The sequence below is a fragment of the Dromiciops gliroides genome, chromosome 5 (genome assembly GCF_019393635.1).
Source record: "Dromiciops gliroides isolate mDroGli1 chromosome 5, mDroGli1.pri, whole genome shotgun sequence".
NCBI lineage: Eukaryota > Metazoa > Chordata > Mammalia > Microbiotheria > Microbiotheriidae > Dromiciops > Dromiciops gliroides.
The window spans coordinates 194,359,609-194,375,814 of NC_057865.1; the positions used below are offsets into that span (position 1 = coordinate 194,359,609).

The window sequence follows — 16,206 nt, forward strand, 5'->3', positions numbered from 1 at the left end:
AGGAGAGTAATGTATGTAATAAAACCAGATAGGTATGTTGGAATTAGGTTATGGAGGAATTTAGACGTCAAATGAATAGCTGTTGATCCTAGAGGCAATAAGAAGTCAGTGAATATTAAGTTTAAGTAACATCACTTTGGCAGCTTTGTGGAGGCTAGACTGGAGAAGAGTTAAAATGGAGAGAGGGAGATATATTCAAAGGCTTGAAAGAGCTTTGAAATAGTAATAGTGGGGCAGCTGGATGGCGCAGTGGATAGAGCACTAGCCCTGGAGTCAGGAGGACCTGAGTTCAAATATGGCCTCAGACACTTAACACTTACAGGCTGTGTGACCCTGAGCAAGTCACTTAACCCCAGTTGCCTCACAGAAAAAAAAGAAGAAATAGTAATAGTAATGTAGTCAGGAAGTGAGAAAGGCCTGAACTAGGGTGGAAATTTTATGAGAGTGAAGAAGTGGAAAGATGTGAGACATATTGTGGAAGTCAAATCAACAAGACTTAGCAACTGGATAGCTAAGGTGGGGGATATAAAATGAGAATAGTAACTAGAAGGATAATAGAACCCTCAACAGAAATGTGGAAGTTCAGGAGAAGGGTAGGTTTGAGAGAAAAGATATTAATTTTGTTTTGGACATGTTAAGCTTGTGATATTTAAGGGACATTGTGTTCAAAGTATCCAGTAGGCATTTGTTGACTTGGGACTAAAGCTCAAGAAAGATGGTGGAATTGAATGTGCCATGTGCATAGTGATTATAATTTAGCCCATGGAAGCTGATGAGATCATACCCAGAGAGAGTATATACAGAGAAAAGGGTACATTCACTGACATATAGATGTTCCAACAAAGGAGACTAAAAAGATAGTCAGTTGGGCAGCTAGGTGGCTCAGTGGATAAAGCACCGGCCCTGGAGTCAGGAGTACCTGAGTTCAAATCCGGCCTCAGACACTTAACACTTACTAGCTGTGTGACCCTGGGCAAAGTCACTTAACCCCAATTGCCTTACTAAAAAAAAAAAAAAAAAAGATAGTCAGTTGAGAGAAAGCAGCATTCTGAAAATCCAGAGCAAAGAGTATTTAGGAGCAGAAACTAATAAACTGTGTCAGATGCTGCAGAGAGGTCAAGAGATATGAGAACTTTAAAAAAAAAGAGATATGAAAACTTATTAAATTTTTAATAACCTGATTCGGCAAGTAAGAGTAACAATGATTACAAGGTTGGTTCAAGAGTGTGATTTCTGAGGCTTCTTCTGCTGGCATTGTATACTGCTTGTCCTGGGCTCCAAAGTTGTTAGTTATAAGGTTTAACACTCCTCTGTGGTTCTGACCAAGTTCCTAGAGGCCCAAAGATCACATTGATTCTCCAAAAGTACATCACTGAATTGCCTATAATAATGGAAGATAGGAGAACCAGATATTCCCCAGAACACTACAAGGTCTCTTCAATGAGATCCATGACCTTTCAAAAATTGGGCTAAGAGTTCTCACAAGAAGAGCCAAATGGCTGAAGAATGCATGATGCCTATCTGTAACATGCAGCTGAATGGGAAGCCTATTAAGTAAGCTTATTTATAACATACGTGATGTTATATGTATGTGTGTGTGTCTATGTACATGTTATAATCATGGTTCTGGGCTGTAACTGCCTCAGGCCAGACCCCTGGAAGTTAATGTTAGATTTTGGAATGAAATGAGATCACTCAACAGTCAACAAAAGAAGATTTACTTAGCCAGAGCAAAAGAAGGCTATTGATTTGAGTTGATTTGCCTGAGCAAAAGTACCTTGCCAATGTGGCCTTCCAGATATATAGAAATATGAGTTCAAATAAAAGTGACAATTGGATTCTTTTAAGGAAAATGAGCGGTGAACTGATAGCTACCTTATATCAAATGATTTCAGATTCTAACTTCAGAAGAAAACAAAGTTTATGAAAGTTTCTTCTAATTTCATCTGATTGACCACATAGTCGTTCTTTAAATAGCCACTGGGTGGCACTGCATAACCAAGCTCTGCACCCTACACTTCAGGACAAGTCTTGTCATTACTGGTTGCTGTGAAAAGCAGAATTGTATGAGATGCAGAATTGTCATTTTTGTTTTAACAAGAGTGAATCAGATGATTGTTTTCAGTGCTGAAATACTGCATTCTTAGGTCATTTTTTCTAGTTTTTGACTTCATAGTAGAGGGATTATTGATTTATAAACATTATTCATTTATTTTGTATAATTTTGGAAGTGCTCTTCATATTAATAGTACTGTGGGGAAGGAGACATTCAAAGTCAAGTCTCTTTAATTAAAAAAGGTCCTTATCATATCATTTCTGCTTATAACAGATTTATGTAAATATCTTTCTTTCTTTCTTCCTTTCTTTTTGGTGAGGCAATTGGGGTTCAGTGACTTGCCCAGGGTCACACAGCTAGTAAGTATTAAGTGTCTGAGGCCAGATTTGAACTCAGGTCGCCCTAACTCAAGGGCTGGTGCTCTATCCACTGCTCCACTTAGCTGCCCCATGTAAATATCTTTCAACCAAGACTAGTGATTGTTTTAGGCTACAGACATACTGTACCATCATTCTTTTTTTCTATTCTAAAACTATAGCTTCTAGTTTGGGTCCTCATTTCTTTGACCCACTTAATTTCTTGTCACAGCAGAAAAAATAGGAGACCAGTTAGGGAAAGATTTTAGTATTTTTGATACAAATCTCTAATTTCTGAGAATTAACTTGATCTGTTACAGCATTGGTTCTCAAACTGTGGTCCAGAGACTCCAAGGAATCCATGGAAAAAATGAAAGTGAAAAATAGTATGGTTAATCATTTGTCCTTTGGGATTATCTTGGATCACTGTTTTGCTGAGAATAGTTAAGTCATTCACAGTCCTTCATCAAACAATATTGCTGTCTCTGTGCACAATGTTCTGATTCTGCTCACTTCACTATACATCAGTTCATAGAAGTCTTTCCAGGCCTTTCTGAAATCATCCTGCTTGTCATTTCTTTAGCACAATAATATTCCATCACTATCATATAAAACAGCTTTTTTAGCCATTCGCCAATTGATGGGCATTCCTTTGATTTCCAATTCTTAGCCAACACAAAAAGAGCTGCTATAATTATTTTTGTATAAATAGGTTGGTTTTTTTTTTCAAATAAAGAGTTTTGTTCCAAAAGCTTGGATCTTTGGGTTTATCATATACTAGATTACTATAGTCATTTACTATAGTGTAATTTCTACTTATTCTATTCTACTGATCCACCTCTCTATTTCTTAGCCAGTACCAGATTGTTTTGATAATTACCACTTAATAATACAGTTTGAAATCTGGTACTGCTAGAGTACCTACTTTTGTATTTTTTTTTATTGATTCCTATGATATTCTTGAACTTTTCTTTTCCAAATGAATTTTGTTATTATTTTTCTAGGTCTATAAAATATTTTTTGATAGTTTGATATAGCACTAAATAAATAAATTAACTTAGGTAGGATTATCATTTTTATTATATTGGCTCAGCCTACCCATGAGCAAATGATATTTTTCTAATTGTTTAGATCTGACTTTATTTGTGTAAAAACTGTTTTATAGTTCTATTCATATAGTTCCTGGGTTTGTCTTGGCAGGTAAACTCCCAAGTATTTTATGTTGTCCACAGTTATTTTAAATGGAATTTCTCTTTGCATTTCTTATTACTGGACTTTGTTGGTAATATATAGAAATGCTGATGATTTATGTGGATATATTTTGTGTCCTGCAACTTTGCTAAAGTTGTTAGTAATTTCAAGTATCTTTGAGGTTGATTCTCTAGGATTTTCTAAGTATAACATTATATCATCTGCAAAGAGTGATAGTTTTGTTTCCTCATTACCTATTCTAATTCCTTTAATTTCTTTTTCTTTTCTTATTGCTACAGCTAACAATTCTAGTACAATATTAAATAATAGAGGTGTTAATGGGCATCCTTGCTTCAACCCTGATTGTATTGGGAAGGTTTTTTGCTTATCCCCATTACAGATAATGTTTGCTGATGGTTTTATCTAAATATTACTTATCATTTTAAGGTAAGCTCCTTTTATTCCTTTGCTCTCTAGTGTTTTTTTAATAGAAATGGGTGCTATATTTTGTCAAAGGCCTTTTCTGCATTTATTGAGATAATCATATGATTTCTGTTGGTTTTGTTGTTGATATGGTCAATTATGCAGATAGTGTGTGTGTGTGTGTGTGTGTTTGTTGTTGTTGTTTTTTGAGGGGCAATGAGAGTTAAGTGACTTGTCCAGGGTCACACAGCTAGTAAGTGTCAAGCGTCTGAGGCAGGATTTGAACTCAGGTACTCCTGAATCCAGGGCTGGTGCTTTATCCACCATGCCACCTAGCTGCCGCCCCAGATAGTTTTCCTAATATTGAACCAGCCCTGCATTCCTGGTATAAATCCCACGTGGTGTTATATTTAAATGACCAAATTCCTGATTTGGACCACTGGACAATTTAGAGACATAGGACGAGGAATTGACAAAGGTTTAATTCTGTCTCTATACTGCTAGGATGTCTCAATTCTGCCATTTGTTTGTTATCATTGTCATAATTGTAGTCATCATAGTAGTGTGGTAGTATAGTGTTAGTAAGAGTAAAAGTAATAACTCTCTCAAAGACCAACACATTGTCTGCAACACTATGGGGGTATAACTACAAAGTGGGAAAATACCAAACGAGGTGTTGTATATCAGCATCTCTATGTCATATATTGTAGAAGAATATATTCATTTAGGTTGATTATAGTAGACAGCAAGTTTGAAAGCTATATTCTTTTTTTTTTTTTAGAAAAAAATATTTTTTCTTAATTTAAAAGAATTTTTTTGTTTTTTTTCATAGGGCAATGGGGGTTAAGTGACTTGCCCAGGGTCACACAGCTAGTAAGTGTCAAGTGTCTGAGACCGGATTTGAACTCAGGTCCTCCTGAATCCAGGGCTAGTGCTTTATCCACTGCACCACCTAGCTGCCCCTTAAAAGAATTTATTAAACATGAACACTTAAAACATATAAAGAATTGTAGATAGAAATATAAAAGCACAGATAGTTCTGCACTCTAAGAGCTCACATTCTTTTTTTTTCCTTGCTACTTTTTGTTTGTTTGTTTGTTTGTTTGTTTGTTTGTTTGTTTGTTTGTTTTGCGGGGCAATGGGGGTCAAGTGACTTACCCAGGTTCACACAGCCAGTAAGTGTTAAGTGTCTGAGGCCAGATTTGAACTCAGGTACTCCTGAATCCAGGGCCGGTGCTTTATCCACTGCGCCACCTAGCTGCCCCCTCCTTGCTACTTTTTTTAAATCATAAAAGTATTTTCTTGTTTTCCAGTTACATATAGTTTTCAACATTTTTTTTTCATAGGATTTTTGGTTCCAGATTTTTCTCCCACCCTCCCTGCCCTCCCCCCTTTACAAGACAGAAAGCAATCTGATATAGGTTATATATGTATAATCACATTAAACATTTCTGCATTAGTCATATTGTGAAAAAAGCAGCAGAACACAAGGGAAAAACCTCAAAAAAAGAGGGAAAAAAAACAGCCAAGAAGTAGAAACAGTATGGTTCAATCTGTATTCAGAATCCATAGTTCTTTTTTCTGGATGTGGAGAGCAATTTCTATCATGAGTTCTTTGAAATTGTTTTGGATCATTGCACTGCTGAGAAGAGCCAAGTCTATCACAGTTGATCATCACTCAATGTTGCTGTTTCTGTGTACAATGTTCTCCTGGTTCTGCTTATCTTGCTAAGTATCAGTTCATGTAAGTCCTTCCAGGTTTCTCTGAAATCCTCCTGTTCATTGTTTCTTACAGAACAACAGTATTCCATTACATTCACATACCACAACTTGTTTAGCCATCCCCCAATTGATGGACATTCCCTTGATTTCCAATTCTTTGCCACCACAAAGAGAACTGCTATAAATATTTTTGTACACGTGGGTCCTTTTCCATCTTCTATGATCTCTTTGGGATACAGACCTAGTAGTGGTATTACTGGGTCAAAGGGTATGCACAGTCCCATAGCCCTTTGGGCATAGTTCCAAATTGCTCTCTAGAATGGTTGGATCAGTTCACAGCTCCACCAACAATGCATTAGTGTTCCAATTTTTCCACAGCTTCTCCAACATTTATTATTTTCCTTTTTTTGTCATATTAGCCAATCTGATAGGTGTGAGATGGTACCTCAGAGTTGTTTTAATTTGCATTTCTCTAATCAATAGTGATTTAGAGCATTTTTTTTTTAGTGAGGCAATTGGGGTTAAGTGACTTGCCCAGGGTCACACAGCTAGTAAGTGTTAAGTGCCTGAGGCTGGATTTGAACTCAGGTACTCCTGACTTTAGGGCCAGTGCTCTATCCAATGTGCCACCTAGCTGCCCCTTAGGGCATTTTTTCATATGGCAATAGATACCCTTGATTTCTTCATCTGAAAACTGCCTGTTCATATCCTTTGACCATTTCTCAATCGGGGAAAGATGTATTCATTTATGGCATAATAAGTCTACTAATTGGGTTTATACCATCAAAATTAAAGTTTTCTTTGATATTCCAATCTAATGTGCCCATCTCATTTTCAGAATCATTTGTGACATCAAGTGCAATTTTATCATCATGTGTCATTTCTGGATTTTTCTTTCAGTGATCTCAGATTCTCCAACAGATCTTTGGAGGTATTGCCTTTATCCATTGGTCCGATGTGATCTCTCCCAATGAATGTTCAAAGTCTTCAGTTTCTTATCTTTCCTTGCTTGAGAATGTTATACTTACCATGTCCTGATGATATTATGATACTGTTGGAGAAAGTGTCTGTGTGATACATTAGCTGCTTAATGTGTTTTTCATTGAAATCATGTAAGTTGACATCATCCATGTACATCAGGTGACTAATAGAATGTTTTGGTATGACTCTCTCTTTGGCTTGAAAGTCAAACTCAGTTCTCATCAGGAATGATGATAATAAATTTAAAGTTAGGCAGAGCCAAAGCAAGTTTAAGCTGTCTCCCTCAAAGATGCCAGAATGTATATGTTAATTGTTCTTGACATTATTGTGTTTGGTGGCATTTTCTAAATTTTCTAACAATTTTCAACATGGACATCAAATACACTACTATATTCCCACTCTGCTTGGATCCATTTTGTATATTTGCAGTCATTGACTAAGCCATGAGTGCAGAAGTGAGTGAAAGGCTTTCTAGTAATCAACAAAGGCAATGTAACTAGTAAAGGCTTCTCATCCAGGTATCTCCCATTTATTCATAATCCCCTTTTAGAATAAGAACAGATTATTTCTTTCTAGGTCAGGTAATACTTTCTCTAGAAAGCCTTCCCTGACTACAATGTCCCACAGTGGTTGCAAACCTTTCAGTGAACTCTGATGTGTCTGTTTCAGTTATTTTGGCATTTAATCATACATATATTTACCTTAGCCTCCCAACTAGTTGAATGTTCCTTGAGGACAGGTATTAAATCTTGTACTTTTTTGTTACAGTGCCTTATTACAGAGTAGGTACTTCAAAAAAAGTTTTAGATTAATTATTACAAATATAGGAAGAATTAGCATTGGAATGGCTGGTATGGGGATGTCATTCTTGGGATTATAGTTAAAGAAACTTGGGATCATAGATTTAGAATAAGAAGGAACCTTAGAGATCTTCAAGACCAACTCTGTCAAGGATACACAGTGGGGAAGTAATAAGGCTGTCACTGCAGCGAGGGCTGGGATTTGAACCAAGGTCTTCTAACTAAGATCAGGATCCTTTCCATTTTATTATGCTCCCTTTGTTACACTTCTCTTTTCTTTTTCACTTCTACTCTTGCCCTGGATATAGTTCTTATGGCCACTGGCCAATAACGTCCACCAGTTATTATTCATTCTTGCAAGATCTAGTTTTATCTCTCAGGAATTTCTGGCTTTCCTTTCTCTTTTTAGTCAATCTTTTTAGCTTTTGTGTTTCCAAAATTTATAACTTGTGTGTTCTTCCTTAGTTTCCTTGATCCCTGAATTATTGTTACTCACACCGGTTTATGACGTTGAAGCAGGTGAAGTAGAATGACCCATGAGAATGTCTTTGAAGAAGATTTATAGACCTGTTAACCAGGAAGAAATAACAATGCCTTGTAATTTACATATGTACGTATGTGTGAATATATTTCTTTCAAGGAATTCAAAGAACTTTACAGCCATTGTTTAATTCACTCTCAAAACATCTTCATTAATTAGGAAAGGAGCAGGTACTCTTTTATTCCCATTTTACACACCGGAAGCTGAAGCCGAGAAGGGTGAAATTACTTGTCCAAGATCATCATAAACCGAGTCAGTAGCACAAGTGGGTCTCCTTTCATGTACAAGTACTAAATGACACTTATGCAACTTCCTGCTGCTTTCAAAGAATGCTGATTTGCATTTGGAAGCCAGTATTGTATGGGCCAGGGCTTTTGTTGGTTGGCAATTAGTGGCATGTTTGTGAGGTGGAGTTGTAAGGAATTTCTACGTTCTTAAGCAGAGGCAGCCTGGTGTGGTAAACAAAGTGTTGGACTTTGAGACAGGAAGACCTGAGTTCATATCATGCTTTTGATACTTAGCAACTCCTAAGTACTTCCCCAGGACTGACCTCCTAAGTAATAGATGAAGTGGAATCTGAGATTGTTGATGGAGTTTCTACACTATGCTGGAATAAAATCACAGATCTTTTATTCATGCAAATAACATACAGTCCACAGACAGATTTTTAAAATTACTATTTGTAATTATGAGTTTAGTTTCATAATATGGGTACAAGAACCCTAAATAAAATGCATGTTTCGAGGCAGCTAGGTGGCACAGTGGATAAAGTACTGGCCCTGGATTCAGGAGGACCAGAGTTCAAATTCAGCCTCAGACACTTGATACTTACTAGCTGTGTGACCCTGGGCAAGTCACTTAACCTTCATTGTCCCACCCCCACACCCCACCCCAAAAAAAGATGCATGTTCCAAGGAACTGGACAGTGAGGAAAAACAGGACCAGAAATGTTTGTTATTGTAACGATTGGAATGATGCCACCTGCTGGAGACTTACTGTAGAAGAGCTCCGCCCATGAGGTGAAGGTCTTTGAGGGCAAGACCATGTGTCTTTTCTTTGGCATCAGGAAGTGACGTTTGCTTGTGGGAGGAAGAAGGGGGAGCCTGGCATTCTGACTGGCTCTTTTCCTGTGGACTCTGGCGGAGAGCGGAGCTAGGAATGCTTTCTCCCTTTAATAGATAGATGAATGTAGGCCTTTCTCTCTCTTTACCAAATTCTTATTCTCCTTAATAAATGCTTAAAAGCCTGACTCTTGCTAAAGCTTATAATTTATTGGCGACCACTCATTAAATATTTTAGACAGACTAGCTAGAATTTTAGCCTTTAACATTATTGAAATGTTTAAATAATTCACTTACTGTCTGGGTTTTAGCACATCTTGATTTGATCATTATACACTATTGCTCTATAGTTGTTAATTGAAAGTTGCTAATTACTAGATGATATTTTTATGTGAACATGGGTTCAATTCATTTAAGAAACATTTTTAATCAATTTTATAATGATAAATAACATTTTAAAAACTCTTCCACCAAAGTCCTCTGATATCTCTTCATCGCATAAAGGTAAACCTGAATTCTTGAAGGCTATACCAATGGAACAAATTCTGGTAGTTCCTTCTAAGTGGGAAAAGCTCTGACCCTGGAGAATTTGGACCAATGGGTGGTAGTTTCTGAGAGGTTATTTTGGCTCAATATAAGTGTTAATAATAATATATGGGCCACCTGGATTTGATGGAACTGCCTTATTATCCAAAAGGATTTTATGAAACTCTGGATTAATAAAAAGCAAAATGCCCTTTAACTGAACCTGGATAGCTAGCAGATAAGTCCCTATCTGCTGGCTTCTTTCCTCAAGATAGTAAGTCCCTATCTTGTTTTTTTGTTTGTTTGATTTTTTGGGGTTTTTTTGTGGGGCAGTGGGGGTTAAGTGACTTGCCCAGGGTCACACAGCTAGTAAGTGTCAAGTGTCTGAGGCCGGATTTGAACTCAGGTACTCCTGACTCCAGGGCCGGTGCTTTATCCACTGCGCCACCTAGCCGCCCCCGTAAGTCCCTATCTTGTAAAAATCTGGGCATTCTCCTCCTCACCAAACCCTTTTGGGGAATCATATAATCTTAGCATAGTGTTTCTGTTAAGTCGAACTATCAAACTGATTGGTATTTCCTACATTCTTGTTATAACTAAAATTGTTAAACTGATTTGCATTATGTCCATTCTTGTCGTAGTATTTACTTTTAAGTTGATTTACATCATGGTGATGAAATTGATAACACCCTGTAACCAGTGAACAAAGAAACCTGATATACCCTCAGAAAGAGGGAGTCTTCGAACTCCTTCTTTGGAAGGCATCTCCTCATGATTCATGCCTGCTTTTTCTTGGGACAGATAAACTGGTACTATGTTTTTCTCCAACAGTTCTCTGATCTGCTTTGTTTTGGTTTTTGGTAGGAGGAGACAGGTATGGAAACAAAAACTTAACAGAAAGAAGGACTATCTAACAATTAGGGCTAGCTAAAAATCAATTGCAATCATTATAGACATTTCTTCCATGGCTGAAAATGGTGAGAATAGAGCCAGAGAAACTCCTTGTCAAAGATCTTAGAGGATTTAAGCCATCTGGCATCTTTTGAACTGGATGACCTTTAAAGCTCCACCCCACTTTGAATTTTATGATTGTTGGTAAAGCATTTCCAGTGTTTTACATTATCTTTATGGTTAGTGTGTCTCCCTTAAGAATCACTCAAACTGAGGGCAGCTAGGTGGCGCAGTAGATAAAACACTGGCCCTGGATTCAGGAGGAACTGAGTTCAAATCCGGCCTCAGACACTTGACACTTACTAGCTGTGTGACCCTGGGCAAGTCACTTAATCCTCATTGCCCAGCCCCCCACCCCCCACCCCAAAAAAAAAGAAAAAAAAAGAATCACTCAACTGTTTAGGTCCATTTTTCTCATATTAGTTCATAAATAAAGACGAACTTCAATTTTTCCTCATCCACTATATATTTCTCCTATTTGCCTTCTCTACATCTGTAGGGGAAATCATCTCAATCCTGTATGTATTCCATAGCTGCTATCTAAACTTTACTTCAGTATGTCACTGGATATTGGTATTCTGTCCAATGGGGATGAATAGCATTTCATCCATAGGATCATGGATTTAAGTGGAAGGGACCTTCAAGGTCATCTTGTCCATTCTCTAGTGAAAATAATTTTTTTTTTCTGATTCAAGTTCATGGACCACCTGAAATATGTGGATCTCAGATTAAGAATCCCCTTCTTCAAGTCTTTCCATTTCAAGAGTAACAGAGAAAATATTTATCCCTCACTTGTGCCACATGAACAACCTGCCTCATTTTTTGATTCTCCTTTTCCTCAGTGATGACCCACTATGTGAATATGGGTCATCATTCAAAATATGCTACAGTCACTTATACTCACCATGCATCTTTTCATTGCCCTTAGGGTCACTCACAACCTAATTTCTCAGAGATTGTAATATTCCAAGCTTGCCAACCGTGTCCAGATGTTAAAATAATGAGTTCCCTTGAAGATGAAATATTGGGTGTTTTCTTATACCCCATAATCAAATTGTTGAGTTCTTACTAAAAATGACTTGTGAAAGAGCAAGCAGGAGCTCCACCAAAAATAATGTATCTGTTTAGAACTCACTTAGTGAAAATGGACTTTTGAGTCATAAAAGCTCATTGGAAATACAAATTTCTCCTAATTCCTATGAAAGTTGTTCAGGGAATAGGCAGAACCCTATGCTTGATATGATAACGTCAGGGCACTGGAGAGAATTTAAAGTAGGAGAGACAGGTTTTAGAGCAATAATAACCAGAAAGATAGACTTTAACTCACCATATTTTCCCAATCCTTTAGCCACAAAACTGATTCAGGAATTGTCCTTATATGAAGCATTACTATAAATTATTTTTGTCATATATTTAGAGCATGCTATGAAGTATGTATAGAACCTTAATTTCTGACCATACTCAGGTTGTATCAGTTCTTTTTAAAAAAAAATTTTTTTTAAATGAATCACCATATAACTCATGGATAAACTTAGGGGATTGATCAAATGGCCCCAAGGCTCCTCCCGGCTGTTCATCTTTGATTCTAGGTCTGGAGCTGCTGATGGTTAGGAATCTTAGCTGCTAAGATAGCTCCCCATTATACAATAAAAAGGATGAGTTGGTTTTGTAGCCATTACAGCCCTAGGTTCACTTTTCTCAGCTGTTTCTCTCTACTTGGTGCACTGGTGCACACATCTATCTGAGGAGAGAGGCGGAGAAGGAAGAAGAACTGACTTAAAGGAAGTATTGGAGGAGACAGAGCAGTGGAAAGCCTATGGTCTAGAGACTATAACAAAAAATCTTGGCAGCTCCTTATGGACTTTGGGGAGGTTCATGTCCTGTGCAAAATGTGAGCCTAGATTCCTCTTCCCTTGGTTGTCAGGACTGGGGGAATGCCATTTCTCAACATGGTCTCTCATCATTTTTTCCCCCCACAGGCAGTTTGGTGGTTATGCTAAGGAAGCTGATTACGTGTCTCAAGCAGCCCAGCTGCGCTCAGCCCTGGAGGGAACAGCAAACTACCAGACTGATTTTTACTTCTGTACTGGATATGATCCTCCCATGAAACCTTATGGAAGACGTAATGAGGTCTGGCTGGTAAAAAAGTGAGTCACTGACTCACTGGGCTTCCAGGAAATGTTTTGTTTTTTTTTAAAGTTAGCTTAATGGTCAGAATTTCTACTGGAGATTAAAACTCTGAAAGGGGAATGCAGATACACAGTATAACTTTCTGCCAAGTTAATATAATATTGTATTCTTCCAGGCCTGTGGGGTTTGGTTTTTGGTTTTTGTTTTAAGATTTCCTTTCTCTGGGTGGGACACTGTACAACTAAAATAAATAGCATTCTTGTGATTAAATTGAATATCACATTGCCTTGTCTATAACAGGCACTTAATAAATGTTTGTTGTTGAATTGAATTGATTTAGGAAGTCCTGTGGTACAAAAGATTTTTTTTTCCCATCACTGACTATGTCAAAAGAAGAGTACATTGAAAACTGCCCTTTTTAAAAAGAAATCCATTAAATATTGTGTTTTTATGATTAAAAAAAATACTCTTTGTAGTTGGGCTTTTTTTCCCCCGCCACAGATTCTTTTTTTTGTTTTGTTTTTTGCGGGGCAATGAGGGTTAAGCAACTTGCCCAGAGTCACACAGCTAGTAATTGTCAAGTGTCTGAGGCCAGATTTGAACTCAGGTCCTCCTGAATCCAGGGCTGGTACTCTATCCACTGGGCCACCTAGCTGCACCCACCCCCCACTGCCACAGATTCTTATAGGTGCTTTGGCTTTGAAAGAATCTAAAAAGTAAAGGGGGAGGGGGCAGCTAGGTGGCACAGTGGATAAAGCACCAGCCCTGGATTCAGGAGGACCTGAGTTCAAATCCGACCTCAGACACTTGACACTTACTAGCTATGTGACTCTGGGCAAGTCACTTAACCCTCGTTGCCACACACACACACACACACACACACACACACACACACACACAAAGTAAAGGGGCTTCAATGTAATAGTCTAAAAAGAATTTCATTACACACTCAATGCTTGTAGGGTCTTCAAGCTAAATGGACACTATTGCATCAGTAACCATTCTGTGATGCCAGAGAAGCAACAAGTGGGGAATATGTTTCTCTCCATGTATACAATCATCCAATTCTGTCATATGGGGAGACGTCACATTTCAGGAAGGTGGCACAGCTGGACCTGGAATCAGAAATATCTAGAGTTCAAATCCAGCCTAGTTGTATGATGCTGAGTCAGTCACTTAACCTTCTACCTGCCTCAGCTTTCTCATCTGTAAAATGGGGATAATGTCACGGGGTTGTTTTGTGAGCAAAATAAGATAATGTTTATAAAGCATTTTGTAAACTTAAAGTGCTATATAAATGTTAGCTATTATTATCTTTGTTGTTATTGTTGTTATATAGAACCAAAATTAGTTTTACTGTGAAGACCAGGCATTCAACAGAGTAGGCACTTCATTCATTCAAAATGTTTATTAATAGTTAAATAAATGCTACCACCTTAGTATAATTCCTCATTTCCTCATACCTAGACTAATTCAACAGCTTGATCCTTCTGTCTTCAGCCTTTCTATTCCATCCTGCCAGACTCAACACTGACAAACTCATCTTCCTTAAGGCACATTTTTTCTCATCATGGAATCTCAAAGTTAGAAGCAACCTCAGAGGTCATCTAGTCTATCCCATCTCCAAATAAGCATTCCCTTTACAATATACTTTATAAGTGAGAATAAATCCATTATGAACTAAAGCATTAATTCATTTACTCAATGAGCATTTATTAAGTACTTACTATGTAACTTGCTATGTAAGTTACTCTATAAGCTTACTGTTCATACTATGTAACAGAAAATGAGGATACAGAGGTTGCATTCTATTGGGGCAAATAACGTAGATGTAACCACTAGTGGGCCCAGATTGTCTGGGGCCCGGATAAAAAAGAGACATGACTCTAGACCCACATACATAAATCCATGATATCCTGGCCCCTGGAGAGATGTCATGGTCTTTTTCTCATACTCTGCCTCTTTACAGCTTTACCCCCAAAGTCCTGGGGGAAATCACTTAAAGTTTAGATTTGGCTCATGTATAGGGTCTTCCCAAAAAGAGGAAGTAGAAATGTACTCAATGTACAACATAAATCAGTTATGGGGCCCAGCTTATTTCCTCCACACACACAAAATGCTTATTTAAAAAAAAAAAAGAATCAGAAACTTGAATTGACAATCATTCAAACAAGTAGCAGTAGCTGATTACTGTTATATTCTCAGGAAGTTGATACTTAAAACAGCAAAACATGAAGCATTTTGAAGGACTTCCTAATAGACATTTCACTGCAGTGTGGCTCAGACCCCAGGGTATAAGAAAATAATGGGCTTTTTCCCAACACCCAAAAGCCCCAGATTGATTTAGACTGATTAGATTGACTGAGAGTGATTGACTTTGCTGATTAACCCACTTAAAGTTAATTAAATTGAAGCCACACCTGCCTGACTCTGAAGAAGGTATTGTTCTCAGCTCATCTCGATACAGGATCACCCTCAGGTCCAGTGAAACAATGGATTTGGGTGATGGTAGCCAATTAGCTTGAAGCAGTGTGTAAGGACTGCCTCTTCCAGGGATGCAGGAAGGGGCTTGGACACACACAGTTCAGTGCTCAGACAGACTGGTTGTGGGTGAAGTTGAGGAAGCTAGGTTATATAGGTCTTTTCTTGGCTTTCTGACCCAGGTGTTCTCTTTTTCACTAATAAATACTTAATGCCAAAACTTGGTGCTAAAATTTCTAATTTATAAATAAACACTAGCTAGTTTTCCCTACACTTGAGACAGGAATAAGGTGACTATACATTTAGTTTTATTCGTCACAAGGGCTAGAGCAAGGTTTCTTTTCTAGCTTTTAAACTAGTCTGAAACCTACAGAAAAAGAATCCAGGCAGGAATTCTATACAAAGGGGAGCCCACAGTTCTGTCACTCTGAGCCAGTAGTTTCCCAGCATCCTGATAATGATGGAGTCCAGCAATAGTATACCATTTTCCCAATATATTTATATTTATTTCATTAAGTATTTTCCAACTACATGTTAAAAAATTTTAACATTTTAAAAAATTTGGAGTTCCAGATTCTCTCCCTTCTCCTGCCATTCCCCACTCTTTAAGAAGGCAAGCAATTTTATATTGATTATACATGTGAAGTCCCAGAAAAGTATATTGTTGCTCAGACCCAAATTCAGGTCAAGAACTTGCAGAGCCCTGACAAAAGGGGTAGCAATCAGAATTTGCCATGGATCAGACCACTTTGGGAATGTTGAAAGCTTGCAGGTCCTGAGCCTGAGCTTGAGCCATCCCTGTGTGGGGACCAATTTTTAATTGGGGAGTGTTAGCTAAGCAGCTCATTGCAATATTGGGGCAAGGAAGGAGACTGGCAGCCTCCCTCAAAATAGAGCAGGATTTATTTAACAAAAACGAACTTTAAAAAAACACACACACACACACACACACACACACAAACAGGATCAGTAGACTCAAGGGAAAGGA

At 37.8% G+C, this 16,206-nt stretch overlaps 1 protein-coding gene across 1 annotated transcript in view; it reads left to right on the top strand.

Moving 5' to 3' along the window:
* The window catches only part of HEBP1 (heme binding protein 1), a 39,989-nt gene extending 26,917 nt beyond the window's left edge, over window positions 1–13,072 (top strand). The window contains exon 4 of the mRNA XM_043968970.1: window positions 12,587–13,072. Within this exon, the coding sequence (XP_043824905.1) occupies window positions 12,587–12,758 (172 nt within the window). The 3' untranslated portion in view covers window positions 12,759–13,072. The remainder of the gene's footprint in view (window positions 1–12,586) is intronic.
* Window positions 13,073–16,206: the final 3,134 nt, after the last annotated feature.